This window comes from Mirounga angustirostris, unplaced genomic scaffold (assembly GCF_029215605.1).
Source record: "Mirounga angustirostris isolate CCGP_5_RB_7025 unplaced genomic scaffold, mMirAng1.0.hap1 SCAF_3, whole genome shotgun sequence".
Classification (NCBI taxonomy): Eukaryota; Metazoa; Chordata; class Mammalia; order Carnivora; family Phocidae; genus Mirounga; species Mirounga angustirostris.
This window is the reverse complement of record NW_026991711.1, coordinates 151,344,205-151,361,218: the sequence shown is the minus strand read 5'-3', so window position 1 is coordinate 151,361,218 and position 17,014 is coordinate 151,344,205. Positions and strand designations below refer to the sequence as shown.

Genomic DNA, 17,014 nt, shown 5'->3' with positions numbered 1-17,014 from the left:
CGTAAACCCAGCGAAAAAAAATCCACATTAAAGAAAATCTTGGCAATTACAGTCTCTAAAATCATGGCCTTAGTATATATTTTAAACATGAAAATATATTTATAGCATACATTTTAGTTTCATTGTATAGACATTTCAAGGGAATAGTCAAACCATTATTCTACTTATTGATTTCTATGTGTGAGTTCAAGACTAATATCTTACCCCCCTTGTTAGAAAATATTTGAAACTATGCCTCAGAGAATCTTGGGCTAAATAAACAAAAACTTAAACTGAGCTGGTTCAGGCAAAAAAAAGACATTAAAAAGAAATAGGTGGGTATCTCTCACTGACAAAAATAACCAGCTCACTTTTTTGGAAAGTAATAAAACCATACATATAACATTTATTTTAGAAAAATAATTTTCTAAAACTCCAGTAATGATTAGGTTTGTCCAATATTTTGACTTCTTAGCAGAATATGGTTTCATCAATGTAAAGCATATAACGTATTTTGAGAAATGTAAAAGGTACAGAAAAGTACAAGGAATAATATAACACCCTAATATCACCACCTGGAACCATTAACATTTAGTCATATTTGCTTCCAATAATCTAAGTAATAAAACATTACAGATATAGCTAACATTCTCTTTAATGAAGGGCCTCTTAGTTCCATACACCTGCCCTCTTACCTCCACCCGAGGATAAGAATGGTCATGAGCCCATTTTTAAGTAGTTCACAGATAAGTGTAATAATTTTCACCGTTTGAATGCTTATGATACAAATTTTCATTAAATGATTTGAAAATTTCTACTGAAAATTTGCCACCTAAATAGAAAGCCCATCATAATAAGCCTACACGTTTGGGCACCAATGAAAATATATAAGTTGTGTGCTAATCTGGGTGCAGGGAATAGTTTGCACTACATGCCTGTCAAATTCCATGTAAGTATGGTCCTATTTCAGCTCTCTATTCTTTTACATTGGTTTATTTGTGTAAACAGTGCTAACACACTAGTAAAGTTTTGAAATATATTTTCATTTCTTTTTCAGAAATTTAACACCATTCATGATCCTTTACTGCTCCATATTAATTTCAGAATCAATTTATAAACTTCATTAAAAACACGATAGGGATTTTGTGTAGAAGTTCACTGAATTTATAGGTTTATAGGTCAGATATGATACATTCATAGTGTATCATATGTCCCATCATGAGCATGGCATATTTCCTTATTTTTCTCAAAATTTGTTTTAAGTCTTCTAATAGCCCTTATAATTGGTATAAACATATACCAAGTACTATGTACATATAGGAAATATTTTTAACTACCTTGGAGACATTAAATTTTGTTTTGTTTTGTTTTGTTTCATAACAGGCTACAACAAGGTTATATTCCTGGACTCACCTACTACAAGCAAAATTGAATTTAAATATAAATTTAGATTTATCCAAAGATGGCAGAGAAGTAGGAGACCTAAATTTCGTCTGGCCCCAGGAATGCAGCTAGATAGTTATCAAACCATTCTGAACACCTACAAACTCAACAGGAGATTGAAGAAAAGAATAGCAATTCTATGAACAGAAAACTGACCACTTTCTGAAAAGTAGGACGTGCGGAGAAGTGAATCTGAAGCGATATTCAGGAAGATAGACCTTGGCGGGGAGGGAGCCTCCATCAGCTGCTTCTGGCAAGTGATAGAGCAGTGGAGCACAAAATCGGAACTTTTAGAAGTCGGGTCCACTGAGGGACATTGCTCCAGTGGCTAAGCGGGGGGTGGAACCCTTGCTGGGACAGTGTGGTCTTGGGACCCTTGGGTCACAGAAAGACCAGGGGTGCCTGAGTGCAGCAGAGCTCCCAGGTATCAGAGTGGGGAAGCTGGCTGCAGAGACGGAGCTGAGGCGCGGGCTCTCAGCTTGGGGTTGCCATAAATTGTGATCCGCGGCACAGTCAGGCCACTGCTCTTCCAGCAGGGACCCAACAAGCGGCAGATCCGGGGAGACTCCCCTTCCTCCCCCGGGAGGGGTGGCACAGGAGTGCACCACAGGGCTCTGCTGGGTTTGGAGACTCCACACGGGGTCATGCACCAGAGATAGAAATGCTTGGTCATAGGCCAGGTGAGCACGGAGTGCAGCCAGAGAATGGGGAGACAGGACTGCTTTTCTCTGGGGGCTCACTGAGGAGTGGGGTCCCGAGTTCTTGGCTCCTCTGGGTGGAAATTGGGAGGCCACCATTTTCATTCTTGTCCTCCAAATCTGTGCAGAAAGCTTGCAGGGGACAAAAGCTCCCAAGAAAAAACCCGAGCAGATGACTTAGCCTGGCCCTGGCAAGGGCGGGGCAATTCTGCCTCCGGCAAAGACATTTGGGAACCACAGCAAGAGGCCCCTCCCACAGAAAATCAGCAAGAACATCCAGCCAAGACCAAGTTTACCAATCAATGAGAACGGCAGAACTCCAGTGCTAGGGGAATATAGCACATAGAATTCATGGCTTTCCCCCCATGATTCTTTAGTCTTTCAAAGTTAATTTTTAAAATTTTCTTTATTTTTACTTTTTCTATTTTTTAAAAATTTTTCTTCTTTTCTTTTTCAACCAACATCTTATCAATTCCTTTTTTAAAATCTTTTTTTTTTTAAAGACTTTATTTATTTATTTGATAGAGAGAGACAGCGAGAGAGGGAACACAAGCAGGGTGAATGGGAGAGGGAGAAACAGGCTTCCCACTGAGCAGGGAGACCAATATGGGACTCGATCCCAGGACCCTGGGATCATGACCTGAGCCAAAGGCAGACGCTTAACAACTGAGCCACCCAGGCTCCCTAAAATCTTTTTTAATTTTCATTTTTACAGTCATATTCTATCCCTTCATTGTATTTAACCTTATTTTTTTGTATATATGTGAGTTTTTCTTTCTTTAAAATCTTGGGATACAGTTTCTTCTAACAGATCAAAATATACCTTAATCTAGTGTATGGCTTTGTTCTAGTCTCCAAAAGTTTGGGCTCATTCCCTGCATATTTCGGACCACAGTGCTTTGAAACTAGAACTCAATCACAAGAGGAAAGTTGTAAAGAACTCAAATACATGGAGGCTAAAGAGCATCCTACTAAAGAATGAATGGGTCAATCAGGAAATTAAAGAAGAATTAAAAAAATTCATGGAAACAAATGAAAATAAAAACACAACTGTTCAAAATCTTTGGGACACAGCAAAGGTGGTCCTAAGAGGAAAGTGTATAGCACTATAAGCCTTTCTCAAGAAACAAGAAAGGTCTCAAATACATAACCTAACCCTACACCTAAAGGAGCTGGAGAACGAAAAGCAAATAAAGCCTAAACCCAGCAGGAGAAGAGAAATAATAAAGATCAGAGCAGAAATCAATGAAATAGAAACCAAAAGAACAGTAGAGCAGATCAACGAAACTAGGAGCTGGTTCTCTGAAAGAATTAATAAGATTGATAGATCCCTGGCCAGATTTATCAAAAAGAAAAGAGAAAGGACCCAAATAAATAAAATCATGAATGAAAGAGGAGAGATCCCAACCAACACCAAAGACGTACAAACAATTATAAGAACATATGATGAGCAACTATATGCCAGCAAATTAGACAATCTGGAAGAAATGGATGCATTCCTAGAGACGTATAAACTACCAAAACTGAACCAGGAAGAAATAGAAAACCTGAACAGATCCATAACCAGTAAGGAAACTGAAGCAGTAACCAAAAATCTCCCAACATACAAGAGCCCAGGGCCAGATGGCTTCCCAGGGGAATTCTATCAAACATTTATTTATTTATTTTTAAAGATTTTGTTTATTTATTTGACAGAGAGAGACACAGCAAGAGAGGGAACACAAGGAGGGGGAGTAGGAGAGGGTGAAGCAGGCTTCCCGTGAGCAGGGAACCTGATGTGGGGCTCAATCCCAGGACCCCGGGATCATGACCTGAGCCAAAGGCAGATGCTTAACGACTGAGCCACCCAGGGGCCCCCTACCAAACATTTAAAGAAGAATTAATACCTATCCTTCTGAAACTGCTCCATAAAGTAGAAATGGAAGGAAAACTTCCAAACTCATTTTAAGAGGTCAGCATTACCTTGATCCCAAAACCAGACAAAGACTCTATCAAAAAGGAGAATTACAGACCAATGTCCCTGATGAACATGGATGCAAAATATCTCACCAAAATACTAGCCAATAGGATCCAACAGTACATTAAAAGGATTATTCACCACAACCAAGTGGGATTTATTCCTGGGCTGCAAGGTTGGTTCAACATCCACAGATCAATCAATGTGATACAATACATTAATAAAAGAAAGAACAAGAACCATATGCAGAAAAAGCATTTGACAAAGTACAGCATCCTTTCTTGATTAAAACTATTCACAGTGTAGGCTGTTGGTGGGAATGCAAGCTGGTGCAGCCATTCTAGAAAACAGTATGGAGGTTCCTCAAAAAGTTGAAAATAGACCTACCACACGATCCAGCAATTGCATTCCTGGGTATTTACCCCAAAGATACAAACGTAGGGATCCAAAGGGGTACATGCACCCCAATGTTTATAGCAGCAATGTCCACAATAGCCAAACTATGGAAAGAGCCACGATGTCCATCAACAGATGAATGGATAAAGAAGATGTGGTATATATATATACAATGGAATATTATGCAGCCATCAAAACGAATGAAATCTTGCCATTTGCAGCGACGTGGATGGAACTGGAGGGTGTTATGCTGAGCGAAATGTCAATCAGAGAAAGACATGTATCATATGACCTTACTGATATGAGGAATTCTTAATCTCAGGAAACAAACTGAGGGTTGCTGGAGTGGTGGGGGCTGGGAGGGATGGGGTGGCTGGGTGATAGACATTGGGGAGGGTATGTGCTATGGTGAGCGCTGTGAATTGTGCAAGACTGTCGAATCACAGATCTGTACCTCTGAAACAAATAATACATTATATGTTAAAAAAAAAAAGAAGAAGAAGAAGATAGCAGGAGGGGAAGAATGAAGGTGGGGAAATCGGAGGGGGAGACGAACCATGAGAGACGATGGACTCTGAAAAACAAACTGAGGGTTCTAGAGGGGAGGGCGTTGGAGAATGGGTTAGCCCGGTGATGGGTATTAAAGAGGGCACATTCTGCATGGAGCACTGGGTGTTATACACAAACAATGAATCATGGAACATTACATCAAAAACTAATGATGCAATGTATGGTGATTAACATAATAATAATAATAAAAACTATTCACAATGTAGGGATAGAGGGTACAAACCTCAATATTATAAAAGCCACTTATGAAAAACCCACAGCAAATATCATTCTCAATGGGGAAAAACTGAGAGCTTTTCCCATAAGGTCAGGAACACGGCAGGGATGTCCACTATCACCACTGCTATTCAACATAGTACTAGAAGTCCTAGCCACAGTAATCAGACAACAAAAAGAAATAAAAGACATCTGAATCAGCAAAGAACAAGTCAAACTCTCACTCTTTGCAAATGATATGATACTTTATATGGAAAACCCAAAAGACTCCACCCCAAAACTGCTAGAACTCATACAGGAATTCAGTAAAGTGGCAGGATATAAAATCAATGCACAGAAATCAGTTGCATTTCTATACACCAACAACAAGACAGAAGAAAGAGAAATTAAGGAGTCAATCTCATTTACAATTGCACCCAAAACCATAAGATACTTAGGAATAAATCTAACCAATTGGCAAAGAATCTGTACTCAGAAAACTATAAAATACTCATGAAAGAAACTGAGGAAGACACAAAGAAATGGAAAAACGTTCCATGCTCATGGATTGGAAGAACAAATATTGTGAAAATGTCTATGCTACCTAGAGCAATCTACACATTTAATGCAATCCCTATCAAAATACCATCAACTTTTTTCAAAGAAATGGAACAAATAATCCATAAAATTTGTGTGGAACCAGAAAAAAACCCGAATAGGCACAGGAATGTTGAAAAAGCAAAGCAAAACTGGCGGCATCACAATTCCGGACTTCAAGCTCTATTACAAAGCTGTAATCATCAAGACAGTATGGTACTGGCACAAAAACAGACACATAGATCAATGGAACAGAAGAGAGAGCCTAGAAATGGACCCTCAACTCTATGGTCAAATAATCTTCGACAAAGCAGGAAAGAATGTCCAATGGAAAAAAGACAGTCTCTTCAACAAATGGTGTTGGGAAAATTGGACAGCCACATGCAGAAGAATGAAACTGGACCCTTTCCTTACACCACATACAAAAACAGACTCAAAATGGTTGAAAAACCTAAATGTGAGACAGGAATCCATCAAAATCCTAGAGAACACAGGCAGCAACCTCTTCGACCTCAGCTGCAGCAACTTCTTCCTAGAAACATCGCCAAAGGCAAGGGACACAAGGGCAAAGATGAATTATTGGGACTTCACCAAGATAAAAAGCTTTTTTTTTTTTTTTTAAAGATTTTATTTATTTATTCATGAGAGATAGAGAGAGAGAGAGGCAGAGGCAGAGGGAGAAACAGGCTCCCCGCGGAGCAGGGAGCCCGATGCGGGACTCGATCCCAGGACCCTGGGATCATGACCTGAGCTGAAGGCAGACGCTTAACCGACTGAGCCACCCAGGCATCCCAAGATAAAAAGCTTTTGCACAGCAAAGGAAACAGTCAACAAACCAAAAGACAACTGACAGAATGGGAGAAGAGATTTGCAAATGACAGATCAGATAAAGGGCCAGTATCCAAATCTATAAAGAACTTATCCAACTCAACACCCAAAGAACAAAGAATCCAATCAACAAATGGGCAGAAGACATGAACAGACATTTTTCCAAAGAAGACATCCAAATGGCCAACAGACACATGTAAAAGTGCTCAACATCACTCAGCATCAGGGAAATCCAAATCAAAACCTCAATGAGATACCACCTCACACCAGTCAGAATGGCTAAAATTAACAAGTCAGGAAGCAACAGATGTTGGCGAGGATGCAGAGAAATGGGAACCCTCCTACGCTGTTGGTGGGAATGCAAGCTGGTGCAGCCACTCTGGAAAAACAGTATGGAGGTTCCTCAGAAAATTGAAAATATAGCTACCCTACAACCCAGCAATTGCACTACTGGATATTTACCCCAAAGATTTAAATGTAGTGATCCGAAGGGGCACGTGCACCCCGATGTTTATAGCAGCAATGTCCACAATAGCCAAACTATGGAAAGAGCCACGATGTCCATCAACAGATGAATGGATAAAGAAGAAGTGGTATATATATATATAGAATGGAATATTATGCATCCATCAAAAAATGAAACCTTGCCATTTGCAACAATGTGGTTGGAACTAGAGGGTGTTATGCTAAGCGAAATAAGTCAATCAGAGAAAAACAATTAGCATACGATCTCACCGATATGAGGAATTTGAGAAACAAGACAGTGGATCATATGGGAAGGGAGGGAAAAATGAAACAAGATGAAACCAGAGAGGGAGACAAACCATAAGAGAATCTTCATCTCAGGAAACAAACTGAGGGTTGCTGGAGTGGAGGGGGGTGGGAGGGATAGGGTGGCTGGGTGATGGGCACTGGGGAGGGTATGTGCTATGGTGAGCGCTGTGAATTGTGTAAGACTGATGAATCACAGACCTGTACCCCTGAAAGAAATCATACATTATATGTTAATAAAAAATAAAATAAATAAATACAAATTACATATATATAATTATTTTATATTTGATTTTTGTTGAAACACTTACCTGAAAAAGGTGGAAGCAGACTACTTAAATATGGAACTTTCATCTTCTTTTTTAAACTCAGTAGAAAGGGAGTCAGAAAACATATTAACTTTAGGTATCCTATCCCTCTTCTGATTTCTTTTTTCTTCTCAAAGTGTTTTTGAATAATCTTTTTCTGGAGATATAATCTTTGCTGTAGTCTCTGGTAGGTACAAATATCAAGATGATCTTGATTACATTTTATAGCATTCGTGAGCCAATAGGCTGTTTCAAATATAAAAACATTTTCATGCTGTTGAACTTGTGTGGTACTGAATGTTAATTTTAGCATGATGTTTTCAGCATATTTCATAAAAACAGCTTTTTCTTCAGGGCCATTGGGGTTATATGTTGGATCTTCATTCATGTCTTCATCATAGATTCCATTAAAGTCTGGATCCTTCGTAATATCAATCAGACCTTAACAGTAAAAGAAAAAAAAATGTAGATAGTGAAAACATCATACTTGGCTTCTGTATAAATAGAGGAGATTGAACACCGGGTTTCATCTTGAAATCCTACTAAAGTGACAATAAAGGGATAATGAGATGCCAAAAAATTTGTTAAAGATGAAAAGCACGCGGATGAGTGGTAACCATGCAGAGTAAAGGAAGATGAAAGCTTGTAGAATTAGAATAGATTTCCATTCTCTTTGGAGGCAAGAAACACATGTAAGTCCCATATTTAATCAGGGTAACTATGGAAGAACAAGAAAATGTGATCTCCCTTTAAGCAGGGATTCAGTTTTTCACTTGGCTAAAAGTATAATTTGCTTTTTCAAGCCTTCTGTTACACATTTCTTGTTTTTGCTGATATCAGAAGCTAAACATATACAATAGAGAACTTTCCTGCTAACTAATCGTGATGAAATAAATAAGAATTAAAACTTGATTTTACTCTAAGTGACAGATTTCCTGTTACATTTTCTTCCTATTTATGATGAAATTAAGGACTTCCTTGTTGTCAAATTGTCTTTTTAAGGACAGTTACACTTATGTTACCCTTAATCTAAGCTTGAGAAAACTGCATAGAATCATAAAATATGTATTGATAGAAAATGTGGAGTCTGTAACATATGTGCCTTAAAAGTGCGAATGATAGATCAATGTGCCTCCCTTTCTTTTTCCTTTTTGTCCTTCCTCAAATCTATCTAAAAAAAAAAAACAATAAAAGCCAGAATACACTTGGATTTTTAAATGGTCACTATGATTCACTTCCCTTTTGCACAAGTTAAATTAAGAAATTAAAGTATTTCTGAAAAGTATTAAAGTATTTCTAAAAGAATCTGAACATAAGCCATAGTATTTGCTGACATCTCTAAAACTTTGGAGCCTGAGGTGGCTGGAGCCAATAGGCAGCAAGTCAATTCTTCTCACCATAGAAAGGCAGGAAATTGGAAGGACGTGGAACCTCTCTGACCGACAGGTCCTAGTGTTAGAATTAACCCCCCTCCCCCACTCCAACAGGGGGAGGAGGGGGAGGGGGAGGAGGCTTAGAAATTGGAAGCACGTGGAACCTCGGAGGACAGGTCCTAGCGTTAGAATTACAAAAAAAAAAAAAAAAAAGGAGGGGGAGGAGCAGAAAAGATTGGTTCAAAGTCTGATTAAGGTGCAGTGAAACCCCCAGATCGCCTTCCCCAGATAGCACAACACCTCCTTCTTCTCTAAAAGGTTTGAGCAGCTGAGCTGAAAACCGGGAACAGTGAGAGTCTGCGCGCTGAAGAGAGCTCCAAAGTCCCTTCCCCTCCTCTCGCCCAGGACTTGCCCTCCACCAGGCAGGAGACTGCAGGAAACAGATCGATCAAAGAGTTAAGACTTACAGATAGAGCATTTAGGGAGAGGCTCCCCAGCGAAAGGACAAGGTTTCTTTCTGATCCCACTACAGTGCAGTGTACCAGTGAGCAAGCCCTGTTCCTGCCGCACTCCTAAATGAGAACAAACTGCGAGCATCTCCACATAGGTGAGGAGAACCTCTCAGGTGAAACAACAGGGACTTGAATTTGGGCGGAGACGAGAAGGGGAAGAAGAGGAGGGGGAGGAGGAAAGGCGGGAAGGGAGGGGAGGGAAGGGGAAGCGAGGGGTGGAGGAGGCAGCGGGGCGGGGCAGAGTGGCGGAGGGCTGAGAATGGGGGAAAGGATTTTGGAAAGCCATAACCGAAAGTGCCTAGAAAAGAATCAGCCAGTTTAGATAGAAAGAGGAGACTGAAGGTGTGGAGAGAGACATCTCTAAGGGAAAAAATGGAATTGCTGCACCACCTGATATTTGACTTTACTGAGAGGAGTTGGAAATGGAATTGGAAAACTTAGCTAATTTTTTTAAATGACACAGTTCATGTCTCCCAAAATAAAGTTATTAAAGAAAGGAAATGTGATCCCAACACGTAATGCAAATCATATGTACAAAGTCATAATAAAGTAAAAAAACGAGAAAGGATTTAATAAAAAAAAAACTGGATATAACTAAATTTGGAGGATGAAGAAGAGGAAACACAAGACTCCATTGTTTTAACCTCTATGTTAATTTCTTTTAGTCTTATCTCCTGCCCTGCTTTTGCTCCTGAACTCGATTCTTTCTCAATGCCTAATACATGTCTTTATCTGAAGGTCACAGAAACACTCCTAAACTAAATTCATCCTTCCTCTCCCCCAAATCTTTCTTTCTTTCATGGTTAATGCTATTTTTCTATCAGTTCCTCAAACTAGAAACTCTAGAGTCTCCTTCAATTCCTTTTCTCTCACACTTTGTTATTAATTGCTTAATTTCCACATGTATTGAAAGTTTACATTGTGCCAAGCACAGTATGAGGTGCTGAGGAATTTAAAGAAGAAAAAGACCTACTTTTCTGTGCTCTTGAGGAAGAGCTTAAGGGCTAATAAAGGAGACAGATGAAATCAGTAATTTCAATACAAAAATGATACAGTGTGCATAGAAGAGAGGAGGCTGTATCTGAATCAAGTCTTGAGAAATGAGTAGTAATAACCTGGGGAAGAATGTGGAAGAGTGAGGTGAAGTGACAGGGAGAAGCCAATTACAGATAAAGGACAGGGAATGAACAGAGGCATGAAGAAAAACAACAAAAACCATTTCACTTTACCAGTTGTGAATTTTATAGATAGAGAGATGATAGATAGATATAGATATATATGTATGTATTTTAACTAAAAATCATCCCCTCCACATTTTTCTATCACTAGAATATGTTTTCCTTCTTTCCCCTCATCCCACAAACCTAATGTAATAAATCAAAGAATCCAAGAATTACTCAGATCAAGAAACCCTCCATAATTAAAATCCCCTACATGGGGCACCTGGGTGGCTCAGTCGTTAAGCATCTGCCTTCGGCTCAGGTTATGATCCCAGGGTCCTGGGATCGAGCCCCGCATCGAGCTCCCTGCTCCCCAGGAAGCCTGCTTCTCCCTCTCCCACTCCCCCTGCTGTGTTCCTTCTCTCGCTGTGTCTCTCTTGGTCAAATAAATAAAATCTTAAAATAAATAAATAAATAAATAAAATAAAATCCCCTACAGAAAACTGTATAATATGACTAGATTTTGGTGTGCTCTGTTCTTTACAGCTGTTGCTACTGTTTTTTAAAAAAGTGGTGTTCGTTGGTCGTTTTATAAATTGCAAATCGGAGAGGTAAAGAAAGTTTAACATGGCCAGACTGATTCTTAGCTGTCTGCCCTCCTAGAAAAAGAGTTGGCTTCCTGCAAAGTTCCTTGGACATCCACATTAGCACAATGTTTAAGGCAATGACATAGTCAGTTGCAAGGCTTGAACCCAGTCTCCCAGTCATGGCAGTGCCATTTCTCCAAATATGAGTGATGATCTAGAAATTATTGCTGTTAGCTTGTCATCATATAGCTACAAGGCTTGGATCCCAGTTCTCTGATCAAGTCAGTGGAGGAGTGGTATTCCTTCTCTACCTCAAACACTGAGGAGGATAGGGCTGGAGCCAAGTTTCCATGAGTCACACTGTATATCAGACACCTTTTGTTCTTTACCTCACTTCCTCCTAGACTGTATTTTTCACTCCAGCTGTTGTTGCATTGACCAGCTTCACAAAGACATAACCTGAATGTGCTTTGCTTCTGATGCACCACATGGTTCTTATTTTTGCCCTGGGACTTCCCTACCACTGCTGTGTTAGACTTTTGATGGAACCCATCCAGTCATTCTGATGCATGAACAAATCTAGAGTGTGAGGGCACTGACCAATAGAGAAGAGGAGCCAGGGAATACATACTGCCCTCTTCTATCCCTTGGGCTGACAACTCTGAAATGTATTCTATGGGACTCCTCAGAGAGTCCCTACAAAATGGACCTCCATGGCCCAAGGGGTGAAAACTCAGCAGCGCATCCTTGGATTGATGTTCCCTCCTTTTCTATTCACTTTTCCTGTCCCTCACTTCTGTTCCTTGGAGTCATTTCCCATAAACTATCCTGACTTTAGCCCTCATTTCAGGCTCTAATTTGGGGGTAACCTAGGCTAATACACATTGCTCTTGTATCTGGCCTCTGACCTGGTGTTTCCTTGATCATGCAGCATAAAAGCCTCACAGCCTGAGTCTGGGTTCCTGTCCCCAAGTCTGACACTTGGCCCTGCAAGATTTCACAGTGATGCTTCGAATGTGGTACATGATGGGGAACCAATACCTGTTCCTGCTTCTATGAGTTTCGCCAATACATGTCTTGTGTGTGTTCTGCTTGGCCATTCACTATTGTTTGCACTATACCATTGAAGCATATTTAGTGGTAAATCAGGTGGAAATGAACCACTTTTATCTGAATTGTACATGTAACTGGGGAAAAATTATCTGAATCTAAAAAGGGCATGTTGTTTCCTTACCAGTCAAATCTCTCAACTCTGGCCTTTGCCTGGCTTGACAAATACCAAGTGGGAATGATGGTTCCAAGTAATCTTTGTAAAAAGGGAAGAAAAGCAAACCCAATTTTTGTCAGGATTTTCAAGTCTCAAACATCATTGGAAACCACTATCAATTCCTGCTGATCCTTAATCTCCATGGAGCATCATCTCGGTCAGGAAGGGCAAACCATGCAGCTTAGTTTTCCAGATACATTTTGGCCAATTTGATTAAAGAGAGACATCATCTGGCTTGTGCAATGTTTCCTGCTGTCTTCCAATGATCAGCCAATGGATCACTTGACAACTTCTAGTCATCATCTACCAAAAGGACATCTTAATTTAGCTATATTTTATTTATATTACCTGAGCTAGCCTTGGAGGTCCTAAACTACCAGTAATGATAGTACTTCTGGGCAAACACTAACATGTTTTTAAGACTTTGGCTGTGCCATATTCTCTTCAATAATGCATCTACATAATGCCAAAATGTTAGTGTCCTTTAAGAGGGAACTGTCAAGGGAACACAGAAATGAATGGAATTCACTAGATATTACTGGCAATACTTTGCATTTCTTCAACCTTATCACCTCAAAGACCTGAACCACAAGAAGGGATTTGTTAGTTCCAGTTCCAGCTATAATCTTTTAGAAGCTACTGACCCTCCAATCCTATGGTACTCTGCACTTAGCCAGGTAGCATTAGCTTTTACTCCATTGACATCACAGATTGAGTAATTCTCTCCCAGAGGAGAATTTCTGCCTTATACTCACCACACTCGGGGCCTGTTCTCAACAGAAGTTGATTACCCTGCATGGAAATGAGAGCTATTAGCTATCTAAACTACCCTTGAGACACAGAAGTACTGTCTTCAAGAGACTGTACTGCTTGCTGGTACACTAAGGCAACATATCTGAAAACCCAACCCAAAGCAAGTGCATCAGGCTGCTGACTGTCATCAAGCAAATCTTATTCTCAGGTACTTGAACGTCACAGCAGTCCAGCCGCAGATACAGTAAATAGTATAGGTAGCAAACACTCACTTCTGTGGTTCAGGTCCTAACCAAGATTCAGGAGTGTTCGGTGATGTGTATTACTGAAGGTGGTGGTCGGGAATAACTGCCCAATTGTAGCCATTGTACCTAAACATCACCCTGACTGGACATGTTTGCTGAGGAGCTGCTCCCTCAGTTCACAATTATTAAATCCCTTTGGAACAACCCTGGTAGACTTAATTTCCAACCTGAGCAACTGGTAATGGTAGAAATCCCCTCAAGGGGTGTCATTCGGGGGCGCCTGAGTGGCTCAGTTGGATAAGCAGCCGCCTCTTGATTTCAGCTCAAGTCATGACCTCAGGGTCGTGGGATGGAGCTGGCACATCAGGCTCCACGTTCAGTGGGGAGTCTGCTTCTCCCTCTGCCTCGCCCCCCACCCCAGGCTCATGCTTCTTCTCTCTCAAATAAATACATAAATCTTTAAAAAAGAGAGGGGTGTAATTCAATTCAATTAATTTAACTCAATTTAACAAATATTAGTTGGTGCCTACTTCGTGTCAGGGACTGTCTTAGGCACAAAACATACACAGATAAACAAGGCAGGTAAGGGGCTTTTTTTCATGGAGCTTTTATGTAAGCTTACTGCTAACTTTTTTTTTTTTTTGCTAACTTGTTCTTAACATCAGGCTTATTTTTGTGTCTTAGCTAAAAAAAAAACTCAGTGAAAATTTGTAAAATGAATAAATCAAACTAGAGCCCTTTATGAACACATATATGTGCATTTTGTATGTGTGTGTATAATTTTTGACTTAGCTATCAATGACAGAGAAGGAAAAAAATAAGAAAACAATGAAACAACTCCATGAAACTACCTTACCATATTAACTGTATTAAATATTCAAAAGATCACAATTCTTCCACATCTTATTGAGAAGCTAAGAAACTACTGATTTTGTTTTCAAGGTATTTGCTTTAGTAACCAGACTTACATTGACAAACTAAAGTTGTTTTCAGGTAATTTTCTCTCCAGTTACATGTACAATTCAGATAAAAAGTGGTTCATTTCCACCTGATCTACCATTAAGAGGTTCTGTTATTAGTTCTATTTAGCCAAGGGAAATCTGGCTAATTAGGGGAGAATATTAATCCTTTTCATCTTTAGTGAGGTTATGCAGAAACTTATTAAGATTATGTATAAAAAACTGAATAAAAATTGAAAATACTATATATTGAATATCAACCCCCTTAAAGTGCAGCCAATTTACATGCAATACACAAATCAACAGATCTGTTCTCAGAATAGCCAAGAAAGGAAACGTCTGAGTGACATTTCATTCCCGAAGGACAAACGGTCATCCTTTTTTAGTTTCAGGCGAGATTAAAATCTATGTAAAATCTATTGCTGTGCTCCCTCAAGTGAAATTCTAACACATTTTTTTACCAGAATTGAGACTTATTTTCAAGCCTGTGCCCACAAACTGTGAAATCTATTTAGAAAATGATTAGATATATTTAATCAATGAAAGCAGTTGGGAACACTGAACCACTCATTTCCCAATTCACTCCCCATTCCACTTGGCTTACTACAAAGGAACTTAGGGGATTTTTTTTTTTTAATAGCTCAATAAAACATTTACATATATTGGGGAGATTCACCAGGATTTAGTGGTATCTGTTGTGAATATACAGGCTTTAGAGAAATATGGCCCTAAGAAGGAAGGAACTTAAAAGTTAGGTGAACCAAGAACAAATACTTATTAAACCAAATGCTACTAAAATACCAAAGCTTAGATTGCTGATGCACATCTATTCTTAACTTCAATTCTCCTATCATTCATTTTTGAGGTTTATAAAAATGGCAGTGTAGATGACTAGCCAACCTGGCAGTCATTTCGTTTCCAAGTTTGGAGATTTTTCTCAGTGCACTCGAATTCTACTCTTGGCTCTATTACTGATTTTCCTACTTAGGCTCTGTAAGACAAGGAGTATAAACTGAAAACTCCAACTGAGACAAAGATAAATTACTTTTAAATAAAAAGATGGCTTCCAATAAAAATAAAGCATGTTAGATTCTCTTACCTGCAGAACTAAACTCTGCAAAAATATCTTTATATGTTTGAGGCTTTCCATCTGGATCAATGTCCATGATAGTACGCCACAATTCAGAGAATCTGGCGCGTTTCTCTTTGGGCATGTATATTCCATGCCACAGTGCTTTCAGCATGTAGTCAATATTGATCAGAATTTGCCCAATTCTGGTATCATAATAAGCTGGTGGTAACTGACAAGAAGAACTCTGATCATAGTTAGCTTCTAAACTGATTGAGGGAATTTGATTTAAGCAATAAATTCCAACAGCCAACTCCCTTATGATTTGATGGACTTCTCTATAGTCTAAGAGGGCAGTAGGGTCCACAGGAGTCAGCAGGATGGCAGTGGAGAAACCTACATTATTCATTTGAGTCATAATTCCACATGGGAGGTCCAGTTGAGAGCGGACGTCATCTTTGGCAGACAACCAGCTGACTAGGGCAGTAGTTAGCAACTCTTGTACTTCACTCCGGTCATATTTTTCAAAAAAAGCGGAAGCATTTCTCTGTACTGCTAAGTTTTCCAGGTAGGTTTCTTCATCTTGAACTTGATCAAGTCTAGGTAATCCTTTTTTGGGTAATCTTAACATTTCTTACTATTGTAGGTGGCCTTTCTGAAGTTTCTGCAATAAACCATAAAGGAAAAGACAGGCAATGAAATTTGTCATGGTAATGAAGCTGGATTTCTCAAATAAATCTGTAGCTTTATCTGTATTAGGTTGTTTCATGGTCAACCATGACAGTTTTCAATCTTTTTTTAATAACATTTTTAACAATTGAGGTGTAATTGTCATAAACATTAGTTTGAGGTCTACAACACAATGATTAAATATTTGTATATATTTTGAAATGATCACAATAAGTCTAGCTAACATCATCACCATACATAGTTATGAAATTGTTTTTTTGTGATACCTACTTTTAAGATTTGCTCTCTCAGAAACTTTTCAAAATGCAGTGCAGTATTACTAACTATAGTTGCCATGCCATACATTACATCCCCATGACTTACTTATTTTATACCTGGAGGTTTGTACTTTTGACTCCCTTCCAGCTTCTCCAACCCCCCAACCCCCTCCTCTGGCCACCACCAATCTGTTCCCTGTATTTATGAGCTTGTGTGTGTGTGTGTGTGTGTTTTAACTCTACATATAAGTGAGATCATACAGTATTTGTCTGTCTTATTTCATGTAGCATAATGCCCTAAAGTTCCATCCGTGTAGTTGCAAATAGCAAGATTTCATTCTTGTTTATGGCTGAATATTCCATTGTATACATTTAACCACATTTTCTTTGTCCATTCATC

At 39.3% G+C, this 17,014-nt stretch overlaps 1 protein-coding gene across 1 annotated transcript in view; it reads right to left on the bottom strand.

The window, feature by feature from the left end:
* ANKAR (ankyrin and armadillo repeat containing) overlaps positions 1 to 17,014 on the bottom strand; it is a 74,845-nt gene that overhangs the window by 53,740 nt on the left and 4,091 nt on the right. The window contains exons 2-3 of the mRNA XM_045868364.3: positions 15,698 to 16,331; positions 7,746 to 8,183 (exon numbers count right to left, since the gene is read on the bottom strand). Of these exons, the coding sequence (XP_045724320.1) occupies positions 7,746 to 8,183; positions 15,698 to 16,298 (1,039 nt within the window). The 5' untranslated portion in view covers positions 16,299 to 16,331. The remainder of the gene's footprint in view (positions 1 to 7,745; positions 8,184 to 15,697; positions 16,332 to 17,014) is intronic.